We start from the raw sequence: 13,496 nt of genomic DNA, 5'->3' as shown, positions 1-13,496 counted from the left end.
GCATCAAAAACCAAAATGGATTTCAAAGGGCATAAGGCAATGTTGTAAAAATAAAAGAAAGTTATTGTGGAAATGTAGAGGAAAAGGTAGTTATATACATAAAAAAGAATTTAAAGCATACAGAAGAAGGCTAAAGAATATTATAAAATTAACTCAAAAAGCTCAAAACGATTACAAAATTAAAACTGCTAATAATAAATCTAAAACTACATGGAGCATTATAAATGAATATAAAACTAAAAGTAGTGAAAATAAAATATATCAGATTAAAAAAGAAGGCCTAATTGTAACAAACCCTAAAGATATAGCAGAGGCATTTAACGAGCATTTTCTCAATCGAAAAAATATTAAAACAAATAAAAAAATTAATATTGTTTGGAATAAATATAACTCAATTTTTTTGAAACCTTCATCACCCAAGCAGATACAAAACATTATTAAGCTATTAAAGAATACAAATAGCTGTGGGTATGATGAGATTAATACTAAAGTAGTTAAATATGTGTCAGAGTTAATATCGCCAGTGCTAAGTTACATCACTAATTTATGTGTAGAGCATGGTGTTTATCCGGAAAAACTTAAAGTGTCTATAGTGAAACCGTTATTTAAAAAACACGATACAGAGGATATGGACTGTTATCGACCCGTATCTTTAGTTCCAATTTTTTCCAAAATATTAGAAAAATATATTTATAATTGCTTAAATGATTATTTCGAAAAAAATGGTGTACTCTCCGATGTTCAAATAGGTTTTAGAAAGAATAAATCGATCAATTTGGCTATTTATAACCTTCTTAAGGAGGTTATGGTTAATAGGGATAAAAAGAAGCTCGTATGCGCGTTGTTCATGGACCTTACTAAGGCATTTGACTACGTTGACCATAACATATTAATAGATAAACTTAGTGTATACGGCATTAGAGGGAACGCACTGGCATTGATCAATTCATATCTGACAGGTAGGCAGCAAATGACGCAGATTACAAGTTTAGTCGGGTACAATAAAACTGAAACTGCATATTTATCAGAGTCAAAAACTGTAATAACTGGAGTTCCGCAGGGTAGTATATTGGGTCCACTGCTGTTTATAGTATATATTAATGATTTTCCCAGGGTAACCGATCATAAGATGGTTTTATTTGCTGACGATAGCACAGTGATCTTTGTGGGTGAGAATAAAATAGAATTTGAAAATGATATAAATGATACAATATGTAATATTATTAATTGGCTGACATTTAACAATTTAATTATTAATCTTGACAAAACAAAAATTATGACATTCATGAATAAAGGTAATAGTATGGCACTAGACATTAAGTATTTAGGTAAAAAAATTGAGGTAACAACAAACACAAAATTTTTAGGCTTGCAAATTGATGATAGCCTTAATTGGAAGAATCATATTGAGAATTTGTGTTTAAAATTAAACAGATTTTCGTTTGCATTATATATGCTGTCGAAAGTGGTTAATCAGACAGCGGTTATAATTGCATACAATGCGTATGTCACAGCAAGTTTAAGATATGGTATAATATTTTGGGGTAATTCGTCTGATAGAGAGCGAATATTTAAATGTCAAAAGAAGTGTCTAAGAGCTATATGTCACTTGCGTCCCACAGATACGTGTAAACCGTATTTTGAGAAAATGAAAATACTAACTTGTCCTTGTTTGTATATTTATGAAGTTCTGATATTTATCAAAAAAAACAATCACTTGTTTACATATAGTGATAGCGAACGCAGGAAAAATAAATTATTGTATAAGCCACATTCCACAGCGTTATTTGGGAATAGTATTTTCATTATGGCGCCTAAAATATACAACAAATTGCCAGCGTCGCTGGCCAACAGAAGCATGAATCTTGTGGATTTTAAAGATAAGATAAAAAAATTACTTATTGGGAAATGTTATTATACCATCCAAGAATATTTAACAGACACAATATTATAGGTTTGACATTTACAGTGATTATAATTTGACATGAATAATAATATTTGTACTTTTGATATCACTCTTAAATTTTATTCTTATTTTAATAATATCGATTGATTTAAGATAGTATTATTATTGTATAATTATTGTACGATCATATATATTTTTTGCATGCCATCTAAGGCGGATTGTTTGTCCCTTTGTTTTGTGTACCTACCAACAATGTAATACCAATCTGCAAATAAACGATTTGATTTGAAAATGTTTTCGGATAGAAGCAGGCGTTACTTTGCAGAAATCCATGATATATTATGAAAATCGAGCCTAATTTCCTATACTCCACGATGAGCGGGAGATGTTCACTTTACAATGAATAATTCTAAAGTCAACATCTCCTGAGAATGTGAAACGTGCGTAGAGGGTACATTGCCGAAGATCTGTTTGGTGCGGAGATTAAGGATTGAAGAAATTATAAATTACACCATACAGATTCTCCTGCTTTTCGCGGAGTATAGCAAATTTAGATCGATTGTCATAAAAATGTCTTCAGCATGGTAATAACAATTTATCTTCTCCCACAGCTTTATCAACTTTCGGAACACTGGCGCACAAATGGAAATTATATTTAAATAATGTACGTTTAATAATAAGCGGGGATAAACTTCTCCTATTCCCTGTTGTCGGGAAAGTATAATGGGGGATATAGTCGGGGGATACAATTTTTGTTTCCTGCCTGTGTAGCCTCTCCTCCTCGTGGTGGTACGAATTGAAGATTTCACGAACACATCGGGATCCCTGCAAAGTACGGTACGTACTACCATGGTTAATTTCTACCACTGACTAAATTATATAGTTAACTTAAAACTTATACCGCTGAGTAACTTATATGGTTAAGTTAAAACTTCTACTACTGACTTATATGGTTAAAGTGTATGCGAAACTAAACGCAATATGAAGTATGCGACATACGCAGGCCTAAGTTGTAATACTCGTTTCCGAAGAGGCCCGAGACACGAATAGTGGTATAACGGTCACACGCGTTGCCTGGGCCGACAATGTCATTATGACAGCGCAATTTACGATGCGACACGGACGAGCGCGAATTGCGGCTGTATGGCTTTTAGGGCTCCCACTAGCATGCGCTCCAGCAATTCAGCAATGTCATCCACAGGGAATTCTTTAACCTATTCCAGATTTTACCCTTCCAACAAATGCATACCAAAGACGAAAACATTATAGTTCTATCCTGTCTGACATACTGAGAGAGATTACTCCTTTCGGCCCTAGTTTAGAAACTATGAAAACCAGAAACGCTAATTAGCAGATTTATAGAAACTTATTACTGAGAGGTTAACTAGTTAAAGATGTGAACAATGTATCCGTCACACCGTTATAGATTAGATATAATCATTGTATGTTATCCGTGTTTTTATTTACCACAACTAGCTAAGTACGGAAAACTTAATTACTCGAAAATATAAACTTATTTCATTCAGTTACCACAACTAGCTAAGTACGGAAAACTTAATTACTCGAAAATATAAACTTATTTCATTCAGATAAGACTAAGAGATCATATCGCGTTGGATCTGTGGCCAATTATTAAGTCTCTACCGGGCCGCGCGATTCGGTGCACTCACACGGAGAACGGAGATGGAAGTTGGTGCTATAAAAATTTAAAGAACATTTGTTTGTTTGTATGCTTATTTTGAAATCAAGTTTCAATCACACGAAATAATAGACAGATACGTGTACAACGAACGACGCGACGTAGCAGTGGTTCACCTGACTTCCAAATACGTGTACAAAAAAAGCGGTGGGTTCCCCCTGACAAGGGGATAAAATTTACGTGTCCAACTGCCAAAACACGGCAACAAGGCGTTAGCCCCCATTTATTATAACACGTATATTATTTGGATATTGGTACTACGCGTGTGCCAATGCCCGGAGAGTTGATAAAGCTGTGGAAGAAGTTAATGCACCGTTATACAGAAACCAATTGATATAGTGCAAGTACAACTCTAGCACTTAGCCGGTTTTAGCATAAAGACGCATGGACGGATAAAACCAGGCGAAAAACAAAGTAGTAGTAAAGTAATGTTCTCAAAGGTGTGTTGAGTCCACCAATCCGCACTGAGCCAGCGTGGTGGACAACGGCCTTAACCCCTTCTCACTGTGGGAGGTGACCCGTGCTCTTTAGTGGCCCGCTAATGGGTTGATGTGATGATGATTTAGGGTTTTATGAGTAAAGACAGAACTAGATATCAGTTGGTCGGTAGAAATATTATGGCTTACCGTATTAACGAAATCTTTCGCCAATAGTGCGAGCTTAACTTGCACACGAAGGAGTCCGTTCAAGGTGCAATATGAGACACTACATAGAATCAACATTATTAAGATCAAGTAAAAAAACTGAAAAATACTTTTCTTGTGTAGCGGCAATATTAATATAAATAGGAAGAAACTTTCACCTCTTCTTCTATTGCGGTTCGATAGTAATAATCCGCTAAATTGACTAACGGACGGACGGACCGCGGAGGCTTAGTAATAGAGTGCCAACGGCATCCTTCGGGTACTGATCCCTAGAAACTAGAACCACCTGTACGAACTACCCGGCAGATGTGGGACCACTTAATTATAGGGCCATATATGACGTGACTTTTTTTTCAGAAACATTTTAACAGGCCCAGTTCTTTAGCAGTAGAAATTCCAATGTACACTAGCAGATCATATTATGTGTTTAGAGTATAAGGCTACCGTTGAACCACATCTGAATAGTTGAATATCCAATCGTATGTTAAAATAAGTAAAAACAGAAAAACGAAACAACTATAACCAATCGAATGCAGATCAAGCTAACTTTCTAAACACGAATAGATTTCCGTGATGCTGAATTTTAAATGATGATAAAGGCTTCACCGAAAGTGACACGCCGATGCCGCTAACGCGTGGTACATGTTCAACTTTTGTGAATTGACTTGTACATTGTACTCATATGAAAACGTTGCAGCGCTAGCCTATGGTCTCCTGAGAGTTCGACAACACCTGTTTTAAATAAATCTTTCATCTCTCACAAGATAGAAAAACGAATGTTAAATGTAAAATGTAAATTTTTGATGTTGGAAAAGAGCAACTGCTGAGTTTCTTGCCGGCTTCTTCTCGGTAGAAACTGCCTTCCGAACCGGTGGTAGAGTCACTACACACGGACAGACTTGACGTTTCAAAAGTGCTTGTATTAGGCCTACTTGAAATAAATGAATTTTGTTTTTTTTTAATCTCGTTAAAATAATAAACTGATCACCGTGGGATGTGCGCACGCACTTGTTTAATTGGTCGCACGCACCTATGACGTATGTTTTATTAAACAACGTGTAAATGTAAACCGAAATAATACCTCAGAGACTTTAGAGGTACATTATTTTTTGTCATTAGTTAAAGCATATTTTCAGTAAAAAAATCTCAAGCGAGGCGAGTGGAATTTGGAGTCTAAGCGTAAACTCTTTAAGCACAACCCAATTTTAAATTATTGCGTGAAAAACTAAATTAGATACACAAAGTAGTTAAATAGGTATCTAACTATTAAATAAAGTAAAAGTATGCCGGAATTAATATTCATAATTAAATAGTTAGGTAATTGAGCTTGTACGAGTAGGCAAATAGTTATAAAAGGTAGGTTTTGTGTTTCCTTTGTATAAGATTTTTAACCTCCGACGCAAAGCCGACGGGATAAGTTTGACGTGTCTGTCTGTGTGTGTGTGTGAAGTAGTCGAGAGTGTTCTTAGCGTTTTAGATGAAAATCGGTACAAAATGGCGGATTTTTTTACAACTCCCTCATAATGGTTTTAAAATGAAAGGGTTGGACCAGTAGAATAATGTGCACTATATTAAAAGCCGGGGGTTTTTAAATATTAAATTTATTTTGCAGTTATCGTATCATGTGTGTAATTTGTCTCCGGTTTTAACATTTTAAATGTTTTTGGGCTAAGACTTCGGTTTGCACTATGTTTGGTGGATTTATAGTTAAATTATGACAGCTTGATACCTTGAACTCAGCGGATCAGATGCCGTAGATGCGAAATTCAAAAAAATCCATAGCTCTAGTTTATAATCAACTAATTTGGAATCAACTAAATGGATGCTGGGCAGTGGAACTTTCTCTTGAAATAATCATATTACGGTAGGGCAATCAAGATTATGCTAGTCTAATAAGCTAGCATATATTGTGTATGGTTGTTATTTAACAATTGAATTTGGATTAGTGTTGCGATAAAAAAAAAATCTGTGGACGTATACAATATGGCGAGAAAAAATATAAGTATTAAAATTAATGGTTCCATGTGTTTTATTAGATTAGCAATATAAACAATGGATCGAGGTCGATTGCTCTCATGGCAATCGGAACCCCGCCCGTGACTGAGTGACAACGCCACGCTTTCTCACGGCAATCCATATTACCCAATACTGCAGCTCACTGGGCCCACCTTACAAGACAATCCACTTGCGCAACGAGCTGCGATTACTGGCTTCACTGCTGGTGAAAAAAATTAAACGCTTTCAATTGAACTGATGTTTACAAAAATCGAAAATAAATATCGATTCAATGCGTCCGTGGTCAGTGTCATATGTTTACAAAATAAGATACCTACTGTTGCATCTCCTGAGCTCCCCCACTGTAATTAACGACCATTGGCTAGGTTCTACATATAAAAGATTATAGTTTCATAATAAAGGGCTGTTGCCCTCGACTTTGGCAGCGTTTGTTTATATCCTGGAAGTATCCCGTACAAACAGATATAAGAAAAGATAGACATTACATAATTTAAAGCCCGGGCAAGGCCTAAAATTATGCAATATCTATCTACAATATCCATAGTATATTTATGCAAAATTATAATTATGCGGAAACGTTATCCTTTTGCTATTCTGGGATACGTATCTAACATGCCTCCAGGGTGCAAACCCTGCCAAATTCCATGTCAGAAGTCTAGTCCGTCCAGTCTAAAACATATATAAAAATCTGTTTTGGGTTTTCTATCGATAATTATAAGCCTAAGAACACGTCGTAAATGTACGCTTATAATAATTCATCAACTATCAACATCTGTCTCAAGTATTGTCAGGCGGTAGTTTATTGAGGCGAAAGTTTTACGCATGTTCTACGTTGTTCAATAAAAACTGTATCCCGTCAAGGCACTTCCATCTTTAAACTGCATCGTTAATCAGTAAGATCGGCCTCTCAAGTGAGCCTTGCCTCAATAAGCAAAATTCGAGTAGGTGCCTAGTAGAAAAATTGAGATAAAAAAAACAACTTGATCTTTGGTAACTTGAGTGGTTACTATACAATGGTAAAGTGGAACCAAATGCCCCAAAACTTAATGAGTCTCAGCTGACAACCATGGCATTAGTTGATCGAGTTTTAATGATTTTTGCAGAAATGAGATAAGACCTTGAATCGTTTTTAAATGGTAGTTAAGACGCAAGGTTTAGTAATTTTGTTTCAATAAATTTAGTATTTTTTCGAGTTATTCAAAGATAACCGTGAAATGAGACTTTGACAGTCAGTGGATAAGAGAGAGAAGTCAAATATATTCACTGTGTCATTGATGAAGACTGACGTTTTGTCTCACAGCACTAAAACGAATTAACTCGGTGATTCGTATCAGATGTCGGCCATCCAATTATCGATGCCGCTGCCGCTGATCGCAGGGTGCCGCTGAAACCAAGCGGCACAAGACCGTGGTATTTGGAACTCGCTACAAAATACCTATGTCCTGCAGTGCTCGCCAATATATCAAGTGCAAGCGGGCTTTTTTAAGGATTTTAACCTGTTGTAACCTGACTCTGAAACGCTTGGCGGTGGTCACAGTAGGAACCTTTTACCAGACCAAAAATCTAAATTCAAAATACATTAATAATTTCAAATAGGCCCTACTTTTGAAGCACTTTTAAAAGGACAAGTTGAGTTGATTCCATTTTTATGGAAGCTGGGTTGATTTTCCGCAGTCTGAATTTGTTTGTCTCGATCGGTTCAACGATAATGGGTATGGCCAGGCCGTATGCAAAATTGAGTAATAGTTGAAATGGATATTATTCGTACCTGTGCCACATTATGCACCAATCCCTGTATACGAACCACATAAAGACGGAAACGAAACTCACGCATATAATTATACAATAGTTAATATAATATTATGTTAATTTTGATTGTGGAGAAAGCTATACCACTGAACACACAACAGTGTGACTGCAGACACTAATGCAGCTATTGAATGAATTTGATGGCCGCATCGTCACTAATATTAAAAAGCAATTCAGTTATTTATATAATACTAGCTGTATTTCGCGGTTTCACGTTTCAAATTCAAAGAAGCAACCTGGTCAGCAATAATTTACACCCAAGCATCGTTGACGTAGTCCTTAATACTATATACTATAAAAGGACGTTAAAAGGACGGAGAGTAACATAGGTGACTTTTCATCCCAGGAAAAGAAACGGTTGCTACGGGATTTGTGAAAAACCGTAATAAACGCGGAAGAAGAACGCGGGCAACAGCTACAACTATAATAATTGTTATTTAATGTACGTCGAGCGAATATTAGCAGGCGCCCCTTTGTCCAGTGAAGAGGCGTGTCATTGCCGGCACTGATACCGTGACGCGTAACGCCGCGCCGCGCGATAACGTTACACATGCTGGGAAGTGGTTTGGTGAGGACTTATCTAGACGTGGGCGAAGTCGCATTGGGAATATCCCTCACTTCCAGTACCTATAGCATGGATGCAGGTATCCAACCATAGTTTCATGAATGCAAGATACGGGTAAGTGGCCCCCCTAGCCAACCCGTAGCCTAGTCGCTGCCACACGCCGGAAAATATGCATGTTCTTGTTGTTATTATAGAGCCATTCGCGAAACCATGGAATAGTCTAGGGAAGCACCTGGGCATTGGCGTCTCAAAGAAATGTATGTAATGTCATGGACACAGATAGGCCGATTCGGCTTTTCAAATTTTTCTTGGTGCGTGTATACCAATTACCAGATAGTCGTAAAGTTGAAAGACTTGTTAATTTGCGTACGTAACAAACTTTTTGATTGCTTTCAGCGGCGTCCTACCAATGGATGTCAACAATATATGTGTCTTGCAAGGATTTCACCGGTCGCGTGCCGCGTGCTTTCAACACGCCTCGCTAGCTGTCTATCCACATATAATATAATGATAATATGGTGAGCGGTTCTAGCAAACTCCAGTCATAGGTTATCTTATACCATGGGACTTAGAAGTCATCGATCCTATGAACTTAGTGCCCCGACCAATGCCATTTCTCATTCGCAACTTGTAAAACTACGAGAGTCAGTTACGCTGGTTCTTCTGGTGAGGAGGGTACAGACTGCTTCAACAGAAATAATTCGAGATTTTTAATTTTAAATATTAATAATATATATCCATGATTCCTTGTCATCAAATAACTTTAGCTGTTATTCCACATATTATCATATCATTAATTTTCAATGTCAGTATGCAACGAAACCAGATTAGATTTCATGGTCAAAGGTTTATACAGAGAAGTCCTATGAATGTAGTTATAATAGGCAGGTAAGAAAATGTAGGCTGAAGGGCGAACTCGCGCGTCACTGAACACGCGTGCAGCGTGCACTGCACTCCCTTCCTATGGGACAGGTATGACAAGGGGTCACCTGACCACCTGTCCTGACAGATATACACATGCCTTCTTACAACTGGATAATGAACCTTACAATCATTGAATTAAAGTTCACAAACAAACATACTTGAAATGTATTTATTGGGTGACAATTTAATATTTAAAAGACCCTCTGGCATTACTCATTGTTGTTATTATTTTGTTCCTAAGTTACCATAATGTAATGATTACAATTTTGTTGAATTGCTTTTTTTTATGTAGGTAAATGCCCAGTTACTTGCCAGCTTTTTTAGCAGTTACACTAAGAACCTTCTTAACAAAACTAACAGTTAAGTAAGCAACAAACAAGTACCAATATACATTTATCAGCAGTAAATATATTATAAGTTTGGCCATACAACTGATGAGCAAAATTAATTACTTCCAAAAAGAAATAGTTTACTAGAAAAAACTATTTCATTTTTGGTATCCTCTCTTAGTTATTCATAAACTCAATATTGTAGATAATAGAGTAATTAATTGAGATAAGAGTATAAGTTAACTTAATAACAAACTTGTAAGAAAAAAACATATATTTAAAAAATAGGTACATTTGTTTTCTGTGATAACAGAAATATGGCTATATTAACTAACTATATCATGTCATAATATAAAGTGTCTTACCTGTTCATAATGCATATAAAAAACTTGTCATTATCTTTTTGTTTCAATGAGTTCAGTTTTTTAAAACTTTATATAGTTAACCACATTTTGTTTTTTGGTGGCTGTCTAACACAGAATGGAAATATTGTTAAAAAAAATTATTATAACTTAATCATTTACTTTAAATTCAGTGTAGATGTAGAAGTCATAGCTATGGTTTGCAGCAGGGGCTTATTGTTAGAATAAATATTTGGCCATATTGTTTGTGGTATTGAAACAAGAAGAACTAGAACTTCCTAGTATAAACGTCAAGGGAGGAAATACATGTTATAAACAACCTTGCCTTAGAATCTTTAACATATTATGACATACTGTGATAGTAATTCTCTTTCAAGCCATAGTTTGGATCAACATCTGAAATCTAAATCCTTTTCCATCAAGAAAAGGAAGACCTTTGTCCAGCTGTGGAATTTTAATAAGTTGATGATGAATATAATATGGTTTCTTGTTAACATAAGTTAAGCAGGTAAGATGGCAGCTGAATGGTAACTTGTAATAAAATAAATAAAAACTTACAAGTGTATTTACTAGAACAGAACTTTGAATGTATTTTTAATAAGTTAGTTATTTAATTTATTATAACTAATTTATTGATGTGTTGATTTGAGATATTTGAAAATAAAAGCTAATCTGATACAAAATAGTGAATAATATTAAATTTCCAAAATAATAATTTATGCTGCTGGTCAAACTATAGAATACGTGCAATGCACAGGTATTGTTAGATTTCTCTGCGCTAGTTAAGTCTTAAAAATCCTTTCACGGCGTTTCACAAGTATTCATATTATGTATGTGCCAAATAAACAGTCAAAGCAATTTGACGAATTTTATTAGCTATTTACCATGAAAAATTAATGATTCTTTACAACCAAAACATTACCGTGGTTATAGTCTATAAAAGTATACCCACCTGAGATATTCAACGCGGCGCGTCGCCTCCAAACGTTCACATCCACCTTCATAATGTTGAAATAATCAACAAAACACACACAATACTAATACATCTAACTCAAATAAACACTTTAACTTTTAAAAATTCATATTTCACTATATTTGGAACGGAAACTCTAATTAAATTAAAACGAACCTCACAAAGAAATTAAAATATGTCACGAAAATAATATTTAAAAATGGGCATGTCCTATCACCACCCAACGTCCATGACGGCGCAGCAAAAACTGGAAAACTGGCGTTTGTGGTTTGCCCGTTTGGTGCAGTCATTGTCAATGTCATTCTGACAATTGACGCACAGTTCTGTAATCTATGATAATCTTGACTCTATGGTATATGACAAAAGGCTAACAACGCACGGGGCACTGTGATTGTATCTCAGTACTCTTCGGTTACTTTTATAGTAATATCGTTGATTTAATATGTTACTATTTTATTATAATAGGTACTATAGGGACCTGCGCATACTTATTAAATCGACTCGAAACCAACTTCACAATAAAACATGATTTAAGCATGTATTACATAGAAATTCGCCTTAAGCTTAATTTTCATAAAAAATCGTCTTCTTGCGTCGCGATACAGGCTTGCGAAATTAGGCGTATTAAAACATCGTGAGGAACGATGTTTTGATTCGCCTAACTTCGCAAAGTTAGAGATGCGTGCCGGAGTGTGAACTCGGTCCCTTAAAAGGTAAGCCCATGAACTACTATAATATAACTATTTAATGGGAAGCTTAAGTATGGGCTGGGGACTGAGACTTATATAATAGTATGCTGGGTTTTCATTGCAATATTGGCAATCTGATTGTATACATACAGACAGACGGACAGTACACTGACAGATTTGTCCGCTTCTCATTGTAAACTGTACGAAAAAACTAGATAAACAAAATTTATGTTCTTAAGTTTAAAAATCTGTTTTTATAGATATGTGGTTCTCAAGGACACCAAAACGGAAGGACCGATTTTGATAATATTTTCAGACAATCTTCTAATTTGTGATGCGCGCCTTTTGACTTGCGATCAAAAACTGCTCATTTAGTTTACATTTTATTTACTCGCACCCTTCCCTGTCTTTTGCAGGAAGTGAGCTGAGTGTGGCTTAAGACGTAGGACTGATAAGCGATTATGTTGAGATAACTATTCTTAACTGGTTGACGTTGCTTTGTCCACTCGTTGACGGGCTATAAATAAATAAAATAAATAAACAAATATTCTACGACCATACACACATCACCATCTAGCCCCAAAGTATGCGTAGCTATCGTAGTACCCATAGCTACTAAGATAGCTGTTGAATATTTTTATGAATATAATATATATAAATACTTATAATATACATATAAACACCCAGACACTGAGAAACAATCATGTTCATCACACAACATTTTCCAGTTGTGGGAATCGAACCCACAGCCTTGGACTCAGAAAGCAGGGTCGCTGCCCACTGCGCCAGTCGGCCGTCAATCGACTGACCGCGCCGCATCGACCGTCTAGTGGACTACTCGTTGACGATGAATCGAAAGTAGGGAGTTGAATCAGCTTATGCAACCTATTAAGATTTGTAATCGCAGGCTTTAAACTGACCAAGTGTGATTAGGTATAAGGAATCTGAGCGTTTGGATGGAAATTGAAATTTTCTATTATTATTATTATTATTATTTTATTTAAAGAAAATGATATTAATGAGTATCTCTTTCATTTTGGACACTACAACACACTTAAAGTTTACCCCTTCATAGTCTCTTAGTCTTACCTGTGAAACCGAAACGTAGTTTTTGAGTAAATCACTGCCATAGTTTTTACTGAAAGTCATCAGATACAGCCCTAACGCCTCATGCAAAAGTAAAGTCATGTCACTCCTGTCGCTTTATTAGGTACGCGTTGCGTAGCGTAGGCACTATGCACGTGTCGGTCTTTTATCTTCAATAGGGTTGTCATAAGTCAACACTGAGAATGTTTAACTTTTAATTAAATATTTTTACAAGGTGATAGATACCTTTTGAAATTTCCTTATGCACCCTTCAACAGTATTTCGTAATTCCGTTACACGTTGTATGTAGGTAATTATTTTCTTCCTCTTTATGAATTTGCACATTCACAAACGTACCTAATCCATGAATTTGCGGTCCTCCTAAACATTTGAACACTAATTGGAAAAGCGACATTATGAGACAAGAATTCATAATTATGCCAAACGAGCGCGACAAAGTTTTGCAAGGCTTTTTGGTGAGTTACCAGGATATG

General features: G+C 35.7%; 1 protein-coding gene across 1 annotated transcript in view; it reads right to left on the bottom strand.

Moving 5' to 3' along the window:
* The window catches only part of LOC120637894 (protein crumbs-like), a 64,033-nt gene extending 52,576 nt beyond the window's left edge, over window positions 1-11,457 (bottom strand). Inside the window, 1 exon segment of the mRNA XM_039909951.1 lies at window positions 11,207-11,457. Within this exon segment, the coding sequence (XP_039765885.1) occupies window positions 11,207-11,258 (52 nt within the window). The 5' untranslated portion in view covers window positions 11,259-11,457.
* Window positions 11,458-13,496: the final 2,039 nt, after the last annotated feature.

Source organism: Pararge aegeria, chromosome 4 (genome assembly GCF_905163445.1).
Source record: "Pararge aegeria chromosome 4, ilParAegt1.1, whole genome shotgun sequence".
Taxonomy (NCBI): Eukaryota; Metazoa; Arthropoda; class Insecta; order Lepidoptera; family Nymphalidae; genus Pararge; species Pararge aegeria.
Note: the sequence above shows the minus strand (reverse complement) of the source record. Positions and strands in the feature narration are given on the sequence as shown.